This window comes from Saccopteryx leptura, chromosome 9, assembly GCF_036850995.1.
Source record: "Saccopteryx leptura isolate mSacLep1 chromosome 9, mSacLep1_pri_phased_curated, whole genome shotgun sequence".
NCBI lineage: Eukaryota > Metazoa > Chordata > Mammalia > Chiroptera > Emballonuridae > Saccopteryx > Saccopteryx leptura.
The window spans coordinates 67,565,445-67,581,855 of NC_089511.1; the positions used below are offsets into that span (position 1 = coordinate 67,565,445).

The following is a 16,411-nucleotide window of genomic DNA, read 5'->3' on the forward strand; positions in this document are numbered from 1 at the left end:
CACTGCTATGATTATGGACTACACTAGAGGCTTTTTCTGCTTTGCACCTCATCCACCAGACCTGTCTCTGATTTCAGTCCTTTTTGTGAGAAACAGTTCCACATCCTCAGATGACATCCCACCTTGAGTGAATTCCATTTTCTCTTTGCTATTCTTTATAATGGTAGGATTCAGTCAGGTCGCACAGGTTCAGCAGAAACAATACATAATTTTTTGTTGAGTTCAGTGAACTGGTTGTGAAAATGGCGCTTATAACCAGGGTTCTCACTAAGGTGGGAGTCTGGGTAGCTGCCCAATGTGGAAATCACAAATTTACATTCTTTACTTAACTTTTTTAACATTCACCTTTACAATAGCATAATCTAAGCACTCATAATAATGTTCATTATGTCCATAGGTAAAAACAATCGCAAGTGAAGATGACAGTTAAGAAGTAATATGGAAATATCTTAAATAAGTTTTATTTTTTGTCAAATATTATTTAATATTCTTTCATTAATATTTTAAAACTCATAACATAATCTAGTTTTGTATACCTCTTTTTTTGTTCTTATTTAAATATTAAATGCATGAAATAATAAACTACCTTTTAGTATAAGGTCTACTGGAAAGTTCTGTCCATTTTTGAAATAAAACAAAATAAAAATTTTTTTTACCGTCAATAAACATTATTAAATAATATAATTGCCATTATTATTAATGATTTCTTGCCAGCATGAGGGCAATTTGTATATCCCATTTTTGAAAAATGTTTTATCTTTTGATGCAAAAAATTGAACCAGTGCTTGTTTGATATCTTCTTCATTTTTGATTTTTTACCCTTCAAAAAATTTTGTAAGGACAAAAACAAGTGATAGTCAGAGGGTGCTAAGTCCGGAGAATATGGTTGATGCGACAGACATGCTTCTGTAGCATTTCTTCCTTGTTGAAATTCGTAAAAATTACACGAAAGCGTCCCCAAACTACGGCCTGCGGGCTGCATGTGGCCCCCTTGAGGCTATTTATCCGGCCCCCCCACAGCACTTCCTGAAGGGGCACCTCTTTCATTGGTGGTCAGTGAGAGGAGCACTGTATGTGGCGGCCCTCCAACAGTCTGAGGGACAGTGAACTGGCCCTTTGTGTAAAAAGTTTGGGGACCCCTGACAGTGTTATAAATGAACTTTATCAGTAGCCATGGGTACACTATCGCTTCACACATAAGACTAACGTGAATCAACTTTGTTTTAGTTAATTTGCTACATCAGTATGTATACATTAAGTGATAAAAATAGAGAGGCACACATGCGCCAAATAAACATGTGCTTATGTGTTGAAACTTGTGATAGAAACAAACAGAACTTTCCGGTAGACCTTATATATCATTTTTTTATACTTAAAATGGTCATTAGGACAGAGAACAAGTTGTTGAGTTATTTGAATCCCACCACAGGCCTCCTCTAAGTCCCTGTGAGATTCTCAGCCTGAGCAAAAGCAGCCTGGAATATCTGGAGAGTCGACACCACTGGCAGCAATCTTCAGCCAATGGGAATGGGAGCTACTGGTTAAAACTCCCAGCTTCCATCGATCAGACATTCTGGAAGGCATTATGACCCTTTCAGTGGCCCTGAAGTTCCTATTCTTATACTGGGACCTCCATAGCATATCCTTCCATCCTTCTTTGCCTGTTCTTTTACACTTGCTTCTTGGCATCACTTCCCAAATAAACTACCAATAGTAAGGGTCTGCTTTCAGGGAATTTCAACATGAAATAGATATATTTTTTCTGGTAATGTTGTTTGGTCCTATACCAAGTAACAGACTTTGATGTTTTACATAAACTACCCACTGACAATCACACTTTACCACTTTCACTTTGTATGCCACTAGGTTTGATTCTGCCATTCCCTATATTATGCTGACCAAAGAAGAGAAATTATTATAAGATAGAACTAGAAATATATATAAAAATAAGACATAGAAGGCCTTGAATGTTATACTAAGTAATTTTCTTTGTATGTTCTGACATATTCATATGAGTTATTTTTTATTTAAATTGTATAGCCATTTATATATATACCTAAGTGGTCTATATCTTATTTATTTCCATATTATTTTCCTGCCCAAGGAATAACTCATTACCTTTTGATAGACAAAACACTTTAAAAAATAATCCAACATACCAATGTTGAAATAGGACAACCTTTGAAGCTACAAAACAAGGATTGGAAGTTAGTGTAAGGCCAGAATGAGTTAGGGATATATATTTTTAATAAATACCTGTCTGAAAGATGTTAAGCACAAACAAAACTGAGGGTCTTTCAATATTTTCTCACGACAATTTAATAAAAGTTTTTGAGACATCAATTTTTCTATCTACCACTCATGAAAGTGGTTTGGGATCTCAAATAAAAAAAATAATATATATTTTTTACAGTTGAAACCTCCAAGTGAAAGCTATATGTGAAAACTGTAAGAAAGCCCTAGTCTCCCCCTTCCACCACCAAATAAGGAAACAGAAAGAATAAAATCGTGAGGAAAAGAGGAAAGAAGAGGAAGTGTTTTAGAAAAGAATTATCCATCCTTAGGGAACTAGAAAAACTTATATTTGTATATATCAGTGCCATTTTAATTTTAAGTCAAATAGCAAAATAAGACTTTGAAAACTCAGTTGACTAACAGGAATTAAATTACCCAATAATTAATTCAGCAAATACTGTGCCAATTTAATGGGACTTGTATCAATGAGAATGATGAGGAGTTATGAAAACATATGCATTTTTTCTGAGTGTGGCCTTGGTGCTAGTAACACGAAGAAGAGATAGATATAGCAATTTAGTAACTTGGCAACCAAAGAATTAATCAAGTTTTTATTTTGTTTGTTTGTTTGTTTACAAAATCCTCTTTTATTTGACACACCTCAAGTTTTTACTTTGGCATTTGAGAAATAGACAAATTTTCCTTAATATACACACCTAAAATTTTTAAATTGTTTTCAACGAAACCAAATGTATGTTTCAGTCTGAATATAATACAAATAAATTATATTCATTATTTAAAATTTTTAATGATGTAAAGAAGGTTTAAAACTGTTTTCCCTTATTAAAAATTTAATTGATATATATTTCTCAAATAAATAGTGGAAAGAAGACTAAAGGAAAAAGAATATTTAAATTTTAAAAACCATGCAAAATAAATAATAAGAAAGGAAATAATTTATGATCATAAAATCAGGGTATTAGGCACTGAGAGTTTTGAAGGTGAACTGGCCCATGGGGTAGTGGCTACAAATTCAGACTGAGGTCCAATGGATGTAGGCTCAAATGTTGGCTCACCCAGTTAGCTGGGTGATATTCAGTAAACTGACCCACCTGAAAAATAGAGATAGTACTTTGGCATTGGTTTTTGCTTTACGGATAAAAATCAATAATGAAAGAACTACAGTTGGTAGAGAGCATTGGAAAGCATTCATTAAATGAAAGATGTTGTCATAACAATTATTTTAAGGATATAAAATACAGTGGGAAGAAAAATACTAGCTGAATATAATCACTGTTATAATAGAACAACACATGCCGTGAGTGCTCTGAGAAGATAAAAGATTAATTGAGGCTGGTGAAAACCACAAAGGTTTCATGGGAGAAGCAATATTTACATTAGTCTTGAACTTCCTTGATTGATCAGGGATTGGGTGAGTGGTAGAGGAGAAATCAAGTTGAAAAAAACCTTATATTTAAAGACACGTGTGTTTGGTGGGTAGGGAAAAAGATGATGGAAAATTTGGTGAATAGTCAATATATTCTTTAGTCAAAGAACAGGTTAATGTGTTTGTGTAGTGAGAAGAAAACACTAAGAAAGCAAGAGAAGAACTAAGAAAAAAAGAGAAGGAACACTAAGAATTATAGGGATTAAGTTGGAGTCAAATTACAGAGAATCTGGAACACCATTCCAAGGACTTTTGTCTTTGTTATCCACTATAATAGGCATTAAAGTCACAGAATAAGAAGGCTGAAACCAATAAACACTAAGTCACCTCCTAGGACATTTTATCTTATTGCCCCCAAATATATCATTTGCTTCTCCCAGATATGTCTAAGCAATCTACCTCAGTCCTCACAGATGAAATCCAATGATTCTCTGAACCAAAGCTAAAATGGTTCTGTGTTACTGATTGACAAGCCGTAGAAAAGCAAGGGGATTAGGATGAATAAGGAGAAAGATGGGCTCTGCTTATGTTTTATTTAAAACAAACAGATCTATTACAAGAGGTAAACATTAAATATTCCAAAGAAAAAGATTTTAAGGGTAGTGGCTTTCTCCTTCTTGTATGAGAGTTAAGATACTTAAACCAAATGCTTGATAAACTGCAAGAATAAGAAGAGGTGGAGATGACTCATGTTGCTGTTTAAACTAGTTTATGTTATTGTCTGATGCATGGACATCAGGATAGAAAATGAAGTCCAGGGAGGGCAAATAAAGATACTGAGAATGAATCACAGCAACTACCTCAGTGACAATAAAGAACGTGGATGTGTCCAAAGACAGCTCCTGATGATTTCACCCCTTCCTAGATACTCATGCCACTTCCTCCACAAAATATATTTCTTCTACTTGCTCCAGTTAACCTAGGGCAGGGTTTGTGACTATTTTAATTGATAGAACGTAGAGACAACAACGTTAGTGACTTTGGAACTCAAGCATTAAGGAGGCCTGGCACCTTTCATCTTCCCTTTCTCGGAGCCTTGAAAACATCATGTAAAAAATCCAGACTACCCTGCTGGAGCATAGGAAGAAGGCCTAGGAGATCAGACACTCCACTGCGAAAAGAAAGAAGAGACCTCAAATACCCAGCTCTGAGGCCAGACATAGCCACAGTTTGTTTTCTACTAAATGGGAGACTATAGTGAAAATTCAACAGAGTGGTCCTGCTGACCTCTAGCCAATCCGTGGAATCATAAAACATATTAAAATGTTTGCTACCATTTGTGGTGATTTGTTCTGCAGCAATACTTAACCGAAACATTGAGGACATTGACTTGTGAAACCATATGGTATTTTTATACCTCAGGAACACAGCAGTTCTCTACAAGCTGGAAACATTTCCTTATGATGAGGAAAATCATTAGCAATCCCCCATGCTCTTTCTATATCTTACCAACCTGAGTGAGGTAGAAACACAAGCAGAATTATAAGATAAAATAGAAGATGCCTGGTTATATTTGAATTTCAGATAAGCACAACCTTTATTTAATATATTTATAGTTCATGCAATATTTGGGACATACTTATACTAAAACATAGCTGTTGTTAATCTGAAATTCAAATTTATCTAGACATCCTGTGCCTTAATTTGTTAAATCTGGTAATTCTACACACAACGAATCACTTTATCATGACATTTTTTGAAAAAAATAATGATTCCAAAGCTTTGGAGATAATAAATGTAGACTAGCTCTTTGCGCTCAAATTTGTTGAAGGCATATAGAGTAATAAGACAGGAATAAAAGAGAATATTGCTGATAGCTCATAGGAACAACTTCTCCAAGTCCTAGGAGGAACAGATGGGGTAGAATTTCTAAATAGGGTCAAAAACAGAAGCCAAGCAACCACCAAGGAGGATGATCCTGAGGTTAAGAGTACCTGAGTCTAGTGTGGGTTCTGACCCGGTATAGGTTCGATGTCCCTTCCTCCTTAGTCACATGACCTCACCACACTGGCTTGCTTTTGCAGCTGCATTGTAAGACAAGATGTGCTAAGTTTCTTCCAACTCCTGTGTTCCATAATTCTAAGTGCTGACAGTAGAAATAAAATTCACATTAAGGCCATAAAGTTGAGACTTTGGATTTTTTCCAAGCTTCAAAATTGTGTTTTACGCAGTTAATATTAACTGGCTGGGGATTCCTATTTATACCTTTTCTGAATCTATTTCTGGATTAAAAGATTGCTCAAACCATTTTACTAAATCTTCCCATTAAACTACAATAATATATTGCATTAAAAGATTATAGTTAAAAAGCTTTTGGCCCTCTTTTATGAGTTAATGGTGACCAAGGTAAAGTTGTACATGGAAAAGAACTCTGGTTTTTAAATAGGGCAAAGGAATGGAAAGAAAATGTCTTTGAAAATAGCAAAGTCTTCATATTTCCGAGGAAAAAAATTAACTTGTGGCATAATACTATACCTCTAAATTGTTTAATAAAATCTCTTCTAATCCTATGCTCCTGATGAACTAAGTATAAAAAGTAACCTTAATTTAAATGAAAACTAACTTTTGAAGCATTCTGCAAAGAACTGAAAGGAATAACTAGTAAGGTGTATGAATTACCAGCTGTTTGCTATAAGCATTTGGGTAATAAACTCCATTTTTGATCTAACAGAATCAATTCACCAACATTTCCTAAAAACTTTCTACCTATCAGGTCCTGATAGGCATTTTATTTAATCCTTACAGCCTTATTATATATTATTAATTCCATTTTATAGGTTCAGAGAGGCTCAAAAAGATAAAATCTGTCCCCAGCTGATGAGGGCAGAGTCAGCATTTAAATGTAACTCTTCCTGATAATAAGTCACACACTTTCTTCTAGATTATGTTTCTCACAAAAATAGTTGAAGTATGTAATTGGGGAAAGAATGTATTTATTGTTCTTTTTTTGTGTTCTAAAACAATTTTAAAAAAAGAAACAAGAAATAAATATTCCAGCAATGGGGAAATGTTTATTTTGCACGGTGTTTCCGCTCCATGTCTCTCTCTTTCCTTACTTGTCTACGAAGGTCTCTTGTCTTCTTGCACATGTTGTCTATTGCCATATTCAGGGTATTACTCCTTTCCTTTTTTCCAGCCTGTAAGGGAGAAAAAATGACATAAGTAATGATATGAAATTATTCTTTAGCACTTAACAATTTACTTTCTAATTTTTCTGAAAATAACAGCTTGAAAATTCAAGAACAGGTTTAAAAACTGCTATGATATTGCATGTGATTCATGAGCACTTCACTTAAGACTAAGTAGATTGGTGATTAAAGCTCACATTATTTTTTTCTTTAAGCTTCTGCAACAGTTCGGATACAGGGTTGGATTGCATTCACTGTGTCAGTAGGCAGAGCATTATCTCCCAAAGCTCTGATCTTCATTCTTAACAAGTTGACTTTTTAGCTGCTAAGCATACAATTAGCTTAAAAGCATTAGATGCCCAAATTGTCAACTTCTGTGGGAGTTTCTGAAGTCATTTTCATGGTGTATTGTGTAAGTTATGCAGAACCATATTGAAGTTTTGCTAAACAGCAAATAAAATATGCAGTGCAAATTCATACAATTTGCAAAAGTTGACCACAATTTTAGCTGACAACATTCCAAGAACAAATTGTTTCAAGTTCTTAAGAACTGGACGTTGTTTTTGGCTCTTTCAGATAATTTGTGCAGTACCTATTCATTCTTTAGGCAGAACAGTTCTCTCTGTTATATCCTATACCCAAATCTTTAGGCTATTAAGCACATAGAGTCACCTTGGTTGGTATTTTCTACATATTACTTTTGTGGGAGACAACTGAAATTGCATCTAATCTTACTTTTTTCAGTGATATCTTGTATAAAAGAGATTGAGAAAATCATTATGTGATTCAGCTTCAGAAAATTGCTACCATTTAAATTAATAAACTGAAAAGGACTCTTGAGAGAAGACCTTGAAAATCAGCAAGGGAAGTTTGAGCAGCTGATAACTGAGGAAGTTTATAGCACGGACTCCATAAAGAAGGACATCAAGGCAAAATGTAGACCATTAGGCATCATGCCATACACTACCTCCAATAACTAACTCATACATAAATCCATACCTTCAAGTAGAAAGACTCTTACAAGAAGTTCAAGACCATCTATTCTCTATCCTATATTTTTAGTCTTGTTTTCCACCACATCTTCTTTAAAAAAAAAAAACACAACTGTCCATTGTAGTAACAATATTCCTGTATTTTATCTCTTTTTCCAAGTTCTTACATATAATGTACCTTTGACTTCAGCCAAGTGTCTCCTCAAATAACCCTTCTATTAAACTCCTCCCTGTTCAATAGTTTTCAAAAATACTTCTCAACAACTGTGCTCGAAAACAAACTCACTTCTCCTTTTCCAAAAGCTTTTGAAATTTTCCCAATATACTCATTTTGTTTCTCTGCATAATTAATTATTACCCTAATAAACTATTAGAATTTGATGTTGGCAAGTATATCTTAATTTTTTTCTATCACTGAAATGAACTTCCATAAGATATATTGAATGGTGTTGACTAGTTTGTAAATGAACAACTTGATTTGATTACAACATAGTTATATCAGGGGCCTACTATATGCCAGGAAGGTGTCATACTAGATTCTAGAGGAGATTTTAGGACCTATCCAGTAAGACACAGTTAAAATTCTCTATTGGCTGAGGTTTCCGGTATCCACCCAAACCTTAGTTAGACCTAGATTTTCTCTGCAACATTACAGATATTTAAGATGAGGAAAATTACTATAATTTGAGACCACATCCTATACACTGCAAGATGTTTGGAATCCATGAATCCCTGTCTACCAAATTTTAATAGCAAGTCCCAGGTACTATGAGAGTCAAAAATTGACCCCACACATTTTCAGATACCTCTTAGGGGAAGATACTGTAGAGAATTACTAAGAACTTTACCACACTTTATTTTTAAAAGTGACTATGAAATGTGTGCATGATGAAGACCATGTCCAGTGAAGGAAGTGGGAAAAGAGGGAAAGAGAGATCAGTAAAATTCTGTCTGTTAAAGCAATAAGAGCAAAAATGACAATTACCCAGATGAAAGTGTGGTTACCTTCCCAGCTCCAACCTGCATTCTCTACACTAGAAGTGAAGAACTGTGAAAAGTTAACGCAGGACTATATAAGGTGATGGGATAGGCAGAAACACAATGGGATATAAGACAGTTTGTAATTTTACCTAAAGAATCTGGCTTTTATTATCCAGTTCCATTCATTGTTAGCTCTTGGTTTCATCTCTTTCCAGTCTGTGAATTCAGAGACAGTAGAAAAGGACCAGGAGTTATACAAAGAGAACCCCTGACAGACCCTTTCCTCACCCCACACACTGGATATTAGGAACACTATGAGAGACTTCTGTTGTGTTGGCCATAAAAACTCACCAGCTTCTGCAATATGATTCAAGAGAAGAACTAAAAAATTTCAGCTTTCTCAGGGTGAGCAGCAGTGGCTTACAAAACTTTAATAAAGAGTAATAGGGGTGACAGCATGAAGAAAGTCAATGTGGAAGATAAAGATGATTGCCTAGTTTCTACCCAGAGCTTAACCTTAGTTTAAAATGCTTTATTGGGCCAAAGAAGCATTACCTAGAGACATTATATTCTCTAGATAATAATAAACAGTCCTTACCATTAAAGGGAGTAAAAGTTTTTCTTTCTTTCCTTTCTCTCCCATCTCTTCCCCTTTCTTAATTTTTACTTTCAGCTTTTTATTGAGTTCTTGCTCTATTTGTCCAGATTTATTTGCCTCTTTATTCCTTTTGCATGGCATAAAAATAAATAAAGCAAGAAAAAATAACCCCATCCTGCTTAAGAGTCCTCATTCCTTCTGTTTTCAAAGCCTTAACAGATCATCAAGCAATGAGTGAGGACGGAAGGTGAATTGTGTGTGCTGAAGTAAGGGATGGAAAGGGCAGGATATTAAAACATAACACAGATAACAGTCAGAGCCTCCCTACATCCCAAAAGCTCAGAAGAGAGGATGCTCTTTAAAGGAAGCCTTGACAGGAGCCATCATTAAGTCAGTGCAGCTCTGCTAATAGGAAAGGGACCACTTACAGGGGAAAGACAAGGAAAAGACACTGAGAAACATGACCTGGATCAGCACTCTACAGGAAAAGCAATCACATTCTTCATCAGTAAATAAGCTGCCAAGAAAGATTTTATTGAAAAGAATAGTTCTGAGCATAAACTGCATTCCACGAAATTTCATTAAAATTATTATTGCTTATTATAACAAATGTCCCAATGTGATCCAGACTTATAATCTTAACTCTGAGTCTTTCCATCAATTCTGTCTAACCACTGCTCCCATGTCAGTAGCACAGTTAATTGCCCTCCCTCATGTGGTTCCCTTAAAGTTACCCATCCATTCAGAAAAAAGGTCTCTTCATAAATAAACTCTCCTTGAATTATCCTAATCTGAGTGTCCCATCTGTTTCTTTTTGGGATTCTGTTAGAGAGAACTTTCTACACTAGGTTGTCTAAAATGGTAACCACTAATCATATATGACTATTTAAATTTAAATTTTAATTGATTAAAATTAAGTATTATTAAAAATCCAATTTCTCAATTTCTTAAAGTGAACAATAGCCACATGTATCTAATGACTACTGTATTATACAGCAAAAATACAAAACATTTCCCTCACCTCAGAAAATATATTAGATGGCAGTGTTCTAAAAATATATCTCTTATTTCTAATTGTATTATGAGTCTCTACCTTGACACAAAACACTCTTTATTTGAAAATAAAATAGCAAAAAACAAACATAAAACTTAAGATGTTTACTCTTGGAAACAAGGTCTAATCATGAACCTTCTTTATTCTAAAATCCTTCACTCCCATTTTAATGGAATTAAGAACAAACTCTTGATCATGGTGTTCAAGGTCCCATATGATCTACTCTCACATTTACTCATCAATTATTAATGAGATAATATAATGGGTCCTTTATTTTCTATGCAATATAATAATAACTCAGGAATAGAGCTTGAGGAATTTCCTCATTTTGCATTTCTTGTCTTCTACTTTTTTGGATTATGGAATTTTTTATTTAAGATTAAACTCAATTATTGATACTAAATTCTACATGGAGTCTTTTTTTATTTTCCCTGGAATTAGTTATTTTCTTCCATAATACTTTCCTATACTTTTTTATATTTATTTTATAACATCTGGTTCAATAAACAGTTTAAGATATTCAAGAAACTTTTATTACCTACTATATGCCAGGCACCATACTAAACACTAATGATATATTTGACCTAGTACCTGCCTTTGAAAAGTGCACATCTAGTGGTAGACTTAGGAGCAGCACACTCATTAAGGATGAAGGTATTGACTGAGTACTGAAGGGTATGTAGGGGTCAGCCAAGAGAAGATGAAAGAGAGAAAGCAATCAATGAACAACTAAGGTGCCACAATGAAGAATTGATGCTTCTCATCTCTCCCCCTTCCTGTCTGTCCCTACCTGTCCCTCTCTGTCTCTCTCTCTCTCTCTGCCTCTATCAAAAAAAAAAAAAAAAAACCCAAAAAAAGGAAGATAAGAGAGAAGCCCACTCTACGGGGATAGGGATAGCCTTAGCAAAGGCAAAAATCCTTATGAAGCATTTAGTAGCCAGTATAAAAAATGTGAGGGAAGACATATTTGGGGTTTTGCCACAGTAAAAATAATTACTTTATTCTATAGGGGTGGAGTTACAGAAGTTAGGCAGGCTAGTGACATAAACAAATCATTATTTCAAATACATCAACCTGGCTGGAGTCTGCACAATCTATCTGAGGAGATTATGAACAGAGACAGGCAAAAAATGTTAAAGTTAGATTGTTGCACTAAGAGTCTTAAAAACTCTGTATAAATAAGGTAGATAGGATGATAACTGACAGGTTCTGAGGTGGGGTTGGGCGGTGAAGAAAAGAGAACTAAGCTGGTGTCCAGGTTTCCAGCAGTGATGATGGGCTAATGATGCTTTGAACTGAGAGGGTCATTTCAAAGAGAAAAGCATGTCAAAACAAAACAAACCAAAAAAAAAATTATTTCAGTTTTGGAATTATGGAAAGGCTTGTGGAGAACTTATATCATTAGCACTTGTCCTATGGTTAATTGCTTACCCTCATGCATTTCTCTCACTAGTCTGTACGACCCTTGAGGGGAATGTGTTACCTGTAATTTGTCCCTTCAGAATCAGGCATCATGCTTTGCACATAATACAAGCTCAAATGTCAATTGTTGAATAATAGAAAATAAAATAAAAACTGTATGAAGGTAATCTTTGGTAAATCCCTTGACCCTTCTGGTAGAAAACTTCCACACCCGTTAAAAATTTGCTCCAAATTATTCCTATTATCCTTTCTAACTTTAAAATTCTATGAAAGGGCCATGGTTTTTAAAATGAAGAATTAAAGAATAATGTGTTACTTTTATTGTACAATTTCTTGCTTAAGTAGTCATTGAAATGTGTAAGGAACATACTCATAATATAAATCAAAAGTGGTACAAATAAAAAAGATGTTTAAATTAAGAAAGCCATGATGTTGACCTAAAAAAACTTATAAAGCTTCAAATATTAAGGGATGAGTTTTGACAGAAATAAAATTTTAATTCATAATCAAATGAAAATGTTATCAGTGCAGAAAGGAGCCCTGTATAAAATTTAAACAAAGAGAAAAAAAATAATTTTGTTTGTTTTGTTATGTTCTTTGTTTCTGTATTTTAAATGTGTGTCATTTTATTCAACCTTTTAAAATAACACATCTTCTTTTAAATGGAAATTCTCTATTTCATGGTGGAGATGAAAATGATGCCCTTAACTTAGTTCTTTTCTTCAGAAATAGCTTTAAAAATATTTTATGCTTAACACATAGCAGAGGCATAGACTACTCTAGTCAACATTTTTCAGGCATGAAAGACATACAAATAGACAAGCATAAAAAAATAAAATCTCTCTTTCTAGAATGCCACTGTACGAAACGGCATGTGAGGAAAGCATCCTGACAGGGTGTTCTAAAACTCTCTCTGAAGCAAGGTCTGTGCTATGAAAATGAAACTAAAACAAACAAAGCGTTAACTCTGAGACTTGGAATAAGGTTTTTAAAAATAACTTGCTAAGAATAGAATGACTTACCTACCAAGGGAAATAAGTTGAAAATTGCAAGTGTCTTGAACTTTTATATTGTTTAGGAAAATAAGATGTCGCCTCAGGCAGCTGCCCGCTGAGATGCGGCTGGGGTCAGTGAGGGGAAACTTACAATCGTGATACAGTCACCACAGCAAAGTACTGTACATGTACCATCTCAGATGCCATTCCCAATAACTGTTCAGATATGTGCATACGAAGACACTGAAGTGCAGTAAGTTTAAATATCATATCCCAAGAGACAAAGCAGTAAGAGGTAGGGTCAAATTAAACTGAGCCTAAACTCGGGCTATATTTACTAGCTTGAATGAGCTATAACTTAAACCCAAATTCATATTTTATATAAATTACATAAATGTATTGTTTTTTATTTTAATGAGAGGAGGGGAGGCAGAGACAGACTCCCGCTTGTGCCCTGACTGAGATCCACCACAAGCCCACAAGGAGGTGATACTCTGCCCATCTGGGGCCCTTGCTCTGTTGCAACTTGAGCCATCCTCAGTGCCCAGTGCCAAATCATTCTAATCAAGTCATGGCTGCAGGAGACAGGAGAAGAGAGAAACAGAGAGAGAGAGAGAAAGGGGAGAGGTGAAGAATCAGATGGTTGCTTCTCCTGTGTGCCCTGACTAGGAATCGAACCTGGGACATCCACAGGCTGGGCCGACGCTCTATCACTGAGCACACTGGCCAGGGCCTATAAATGTATTTTTTTTAAAAACAATGAGCAAAATAGCATAGATGTTTGTAGATTTAGTTGAAATTGTGTTTGATTCTATGCTTTGTTCCTTGACAGCTATGTGTCCTTGGACAAATTCTCTCAAAGTCTTACTATTTGTACCTATAAAATAGAAAGAATATAGTGATTCTATTATTATAGGATTATTTTAAAGACTAATGAGATGAAAAATGTACATGTTTTGGCAAATAGAAGGGCATAAGAAATGTTAGCAGTTATTATTGTACTTATCAACAGTGTCACCATTGTTATTAACATTTGCTTTTCCTGAACTACACCTGCTGACTGATTTTTCTATGCTTTTCCGTACTCTAAACCTTCATCCTGGAATGTTGTAAGTTCTTCCCATTTAATGAAAAAATTCTTAGTTCATTAACTCAATACTCAGTTCAAGTGCTTCATTTTATATCAGTAGTTTTCAATTTTTTACCAGTGAAAATAGGAGAATTATTTTGGGGACTGCTAAGGCAGAAATAAAAACAATTATCTTTTAATTATAATACTATAAAATAAAAATTCTTTAAAATAACCAGATGAAGGCTGAATCAGGCGGTGGCATAATGGAAAGAGTGTCAGACTGGGACACGGAGGACCCAGGATCGAAACCCCGAGGTCACCAGCTTGAGCACAGGCTCATCTGGTTTGAGCAAGGCTCACCAGCTTGAGCCCAAGGTCACTAGCTCGAGCAAGGGGTTACTTGGTCTGCTGTAGCCTCCCGGTCAAGGCACATATGAGAAAGTAATCAATGAACAACTAAGATGCTGCAACGAAGAATTGATACTTTTCATCTCTCTCCCCTCCTATCTGTCCCTCTCTGTCCCTCTTCTTGTCTCTCTCTGTCTCTGATACCAAAAAAGAAAGAAAGAAATTAAAATAACCAGATGAACAGTAAAAAAAATTTTAATAAAATACAATTGAAATTTCTAGAGAGTAGTATTTAATTTAAGTAAAACTAGTGCAAAATTGGCTGTTACTTCTTTGCAAGAAGACTTGATAACCGAGGCTGCAGTTTTGTTTTCGAGAGATGAAGTGTTTCATGACATCCATTCAGCTTCTCTGCTTAGTTTTTATTAGTGGTAGGGCCAAAAAAAGTCTTTCCATACAGTAGATAATATAAAATACTATTAAATGTAATAGTTTTGTTACTAAGAGATGAATATTCTTCTTCCAGTGATATTCAAAATTGTGACAATAATTACATTCTATGTTTGGACACCAGAGTGACATCAAAAGATAAGTCTATAAATGTTTCTTTTCACAATGATTAAAGGAACAGGAATTGATATCTTCCATGAATGGGTATTGAGCCAGAGGTTATCTTTATAGGAATCCTCATTTTCAGAGTAATAATGGTTAAAGTTGTGAACTAACATTATTAAATGTTGACCTTATATTAAATATAAATTTCTGGTTGATGTCTGCAGCAATCAAAAAATCTTGGAAGAATGAAAGTATTTCTACATATCCTATGCTGCATTCTGTATAGCACTGAATACTAGATAAGTTTGACTGAATGCTTTTTGTCTATTTCACATGATTCATAAATGCTCTGCAAGGTGCAAAAGGTTGTTCGAAGGAGCCTGTAAGTTCCAAATTTATCTAAGACAACCTCAATAGTATTTTCATCAATGATAGTAGCTGATAAGTGGCAATCTCTCTAAGCATAAGCAAATTCAATTAAGATCATTAAGTCTATAATCTTCATATAACATAAGAGTGGTTAACTCTTTTGCAGACCAGTATGAAAGTTCTAGTGGACCAGCAGTGGTCTGCAGACCAGCGGCTAAAAATACTGCTCTATATTGTCTTTCTGACACTTCAATCTCAGCACCACAATGAAAGATAAAAAAATAAAACATAAAAATTAAAACACTTCTTATTTGCTTCCACTAATTTCTCTACATATTTCATTTATAATACCTGAGAAACTTTTGCCATCTTTTATTTGAACTCTGCCTTATCTTATAAATTGTCGTCTTAGCTCTGTAATTTTAGTATCTACTACAATGTTGTTCCTCCACTCAAGCCCAGCAGACTCTGGAACTTACATTGTTCTTAACTAGGAAAAATGGAAAAGAAGGAGTTTATTAATTTAGTTGATGGAGTAATTAAATCAGTGATTCAGCATTAAGCTACTCTTGTGACCCCTGCTTTAATGGATTACAGAACTTGCCAGCTCCAAGGTCAGTGACTGTTTCTATGCTATGGTTGCTATTAAATGAAGGAAAGATGTTCAAAATTCTAAATTTTACTTACATTTGAGGCAAGATCCAAAAATACTGTGTACATTAACGTTTCCTAAATACTTGTGCCAGGACTCATAGTGAAAATATAAAAATAGATACAATCCTATTATTTAAATCTAAGAACTGTTTTTAATCTGAGAGTATTTTCATTTTATTTTTTTTAATTATTTGTTTTATAAAATGATGGCTTTCTTTAATGGTTCCTTTAACATAGCAAAATAGAAAACTGCTCAGTCTTGTGGGCTTGTCTGTGTGTGTGTGTTTGTGTGTGTTCTATTATTGTTTCTGTATAAATAAGTACATTGTTTTGGCAATGGATGATTTAAAACAATGAAATAAGAAATCTATCCAGTATCACAATCAAAACTGACTAAATCAGTCATTTGTGGCATTGGCATAAAAAACAATTTCTGTGCTTTTGAAACTGGACTTCTTTTCTTGGCTTGTTCAGGACATTTTATATCAATTGCATTGTATTTAAAATAACATTTGTGTTAAACTGTTATTAAAAGTTAGTATAATGGGCAAATCAGGTGAA

The 16,411-nt window shown here is 34.5% G+C and overlaps 1 protein-coding gene across 3 annotated transcripts in view; it reads right to left on the minus strand.

The window, feature by feature from the left end:
• Nucleotides 1-16,411, minus strand: part of CTNNA3 (catenin alpha 3) — a 2,003,993-nt gene that overhangs the window by 998,703 nt on the left and 988,879 nt on the right. For all 3 annotated transcript variants that reach the window (XM_066349268.1, XM_066349266.1, XM_066349267.1), the window contains exon 8: nucleotides 6,739-6,819. In XM_066349268.1, the coding sequence (XP_066205365.1) occupies nucleotides 6,739-6,819 (81 nt within the window). The remainder of the gene's footprint in view (nucleotides 1-6,738; nucleotides 6,820-16,411) is intronic.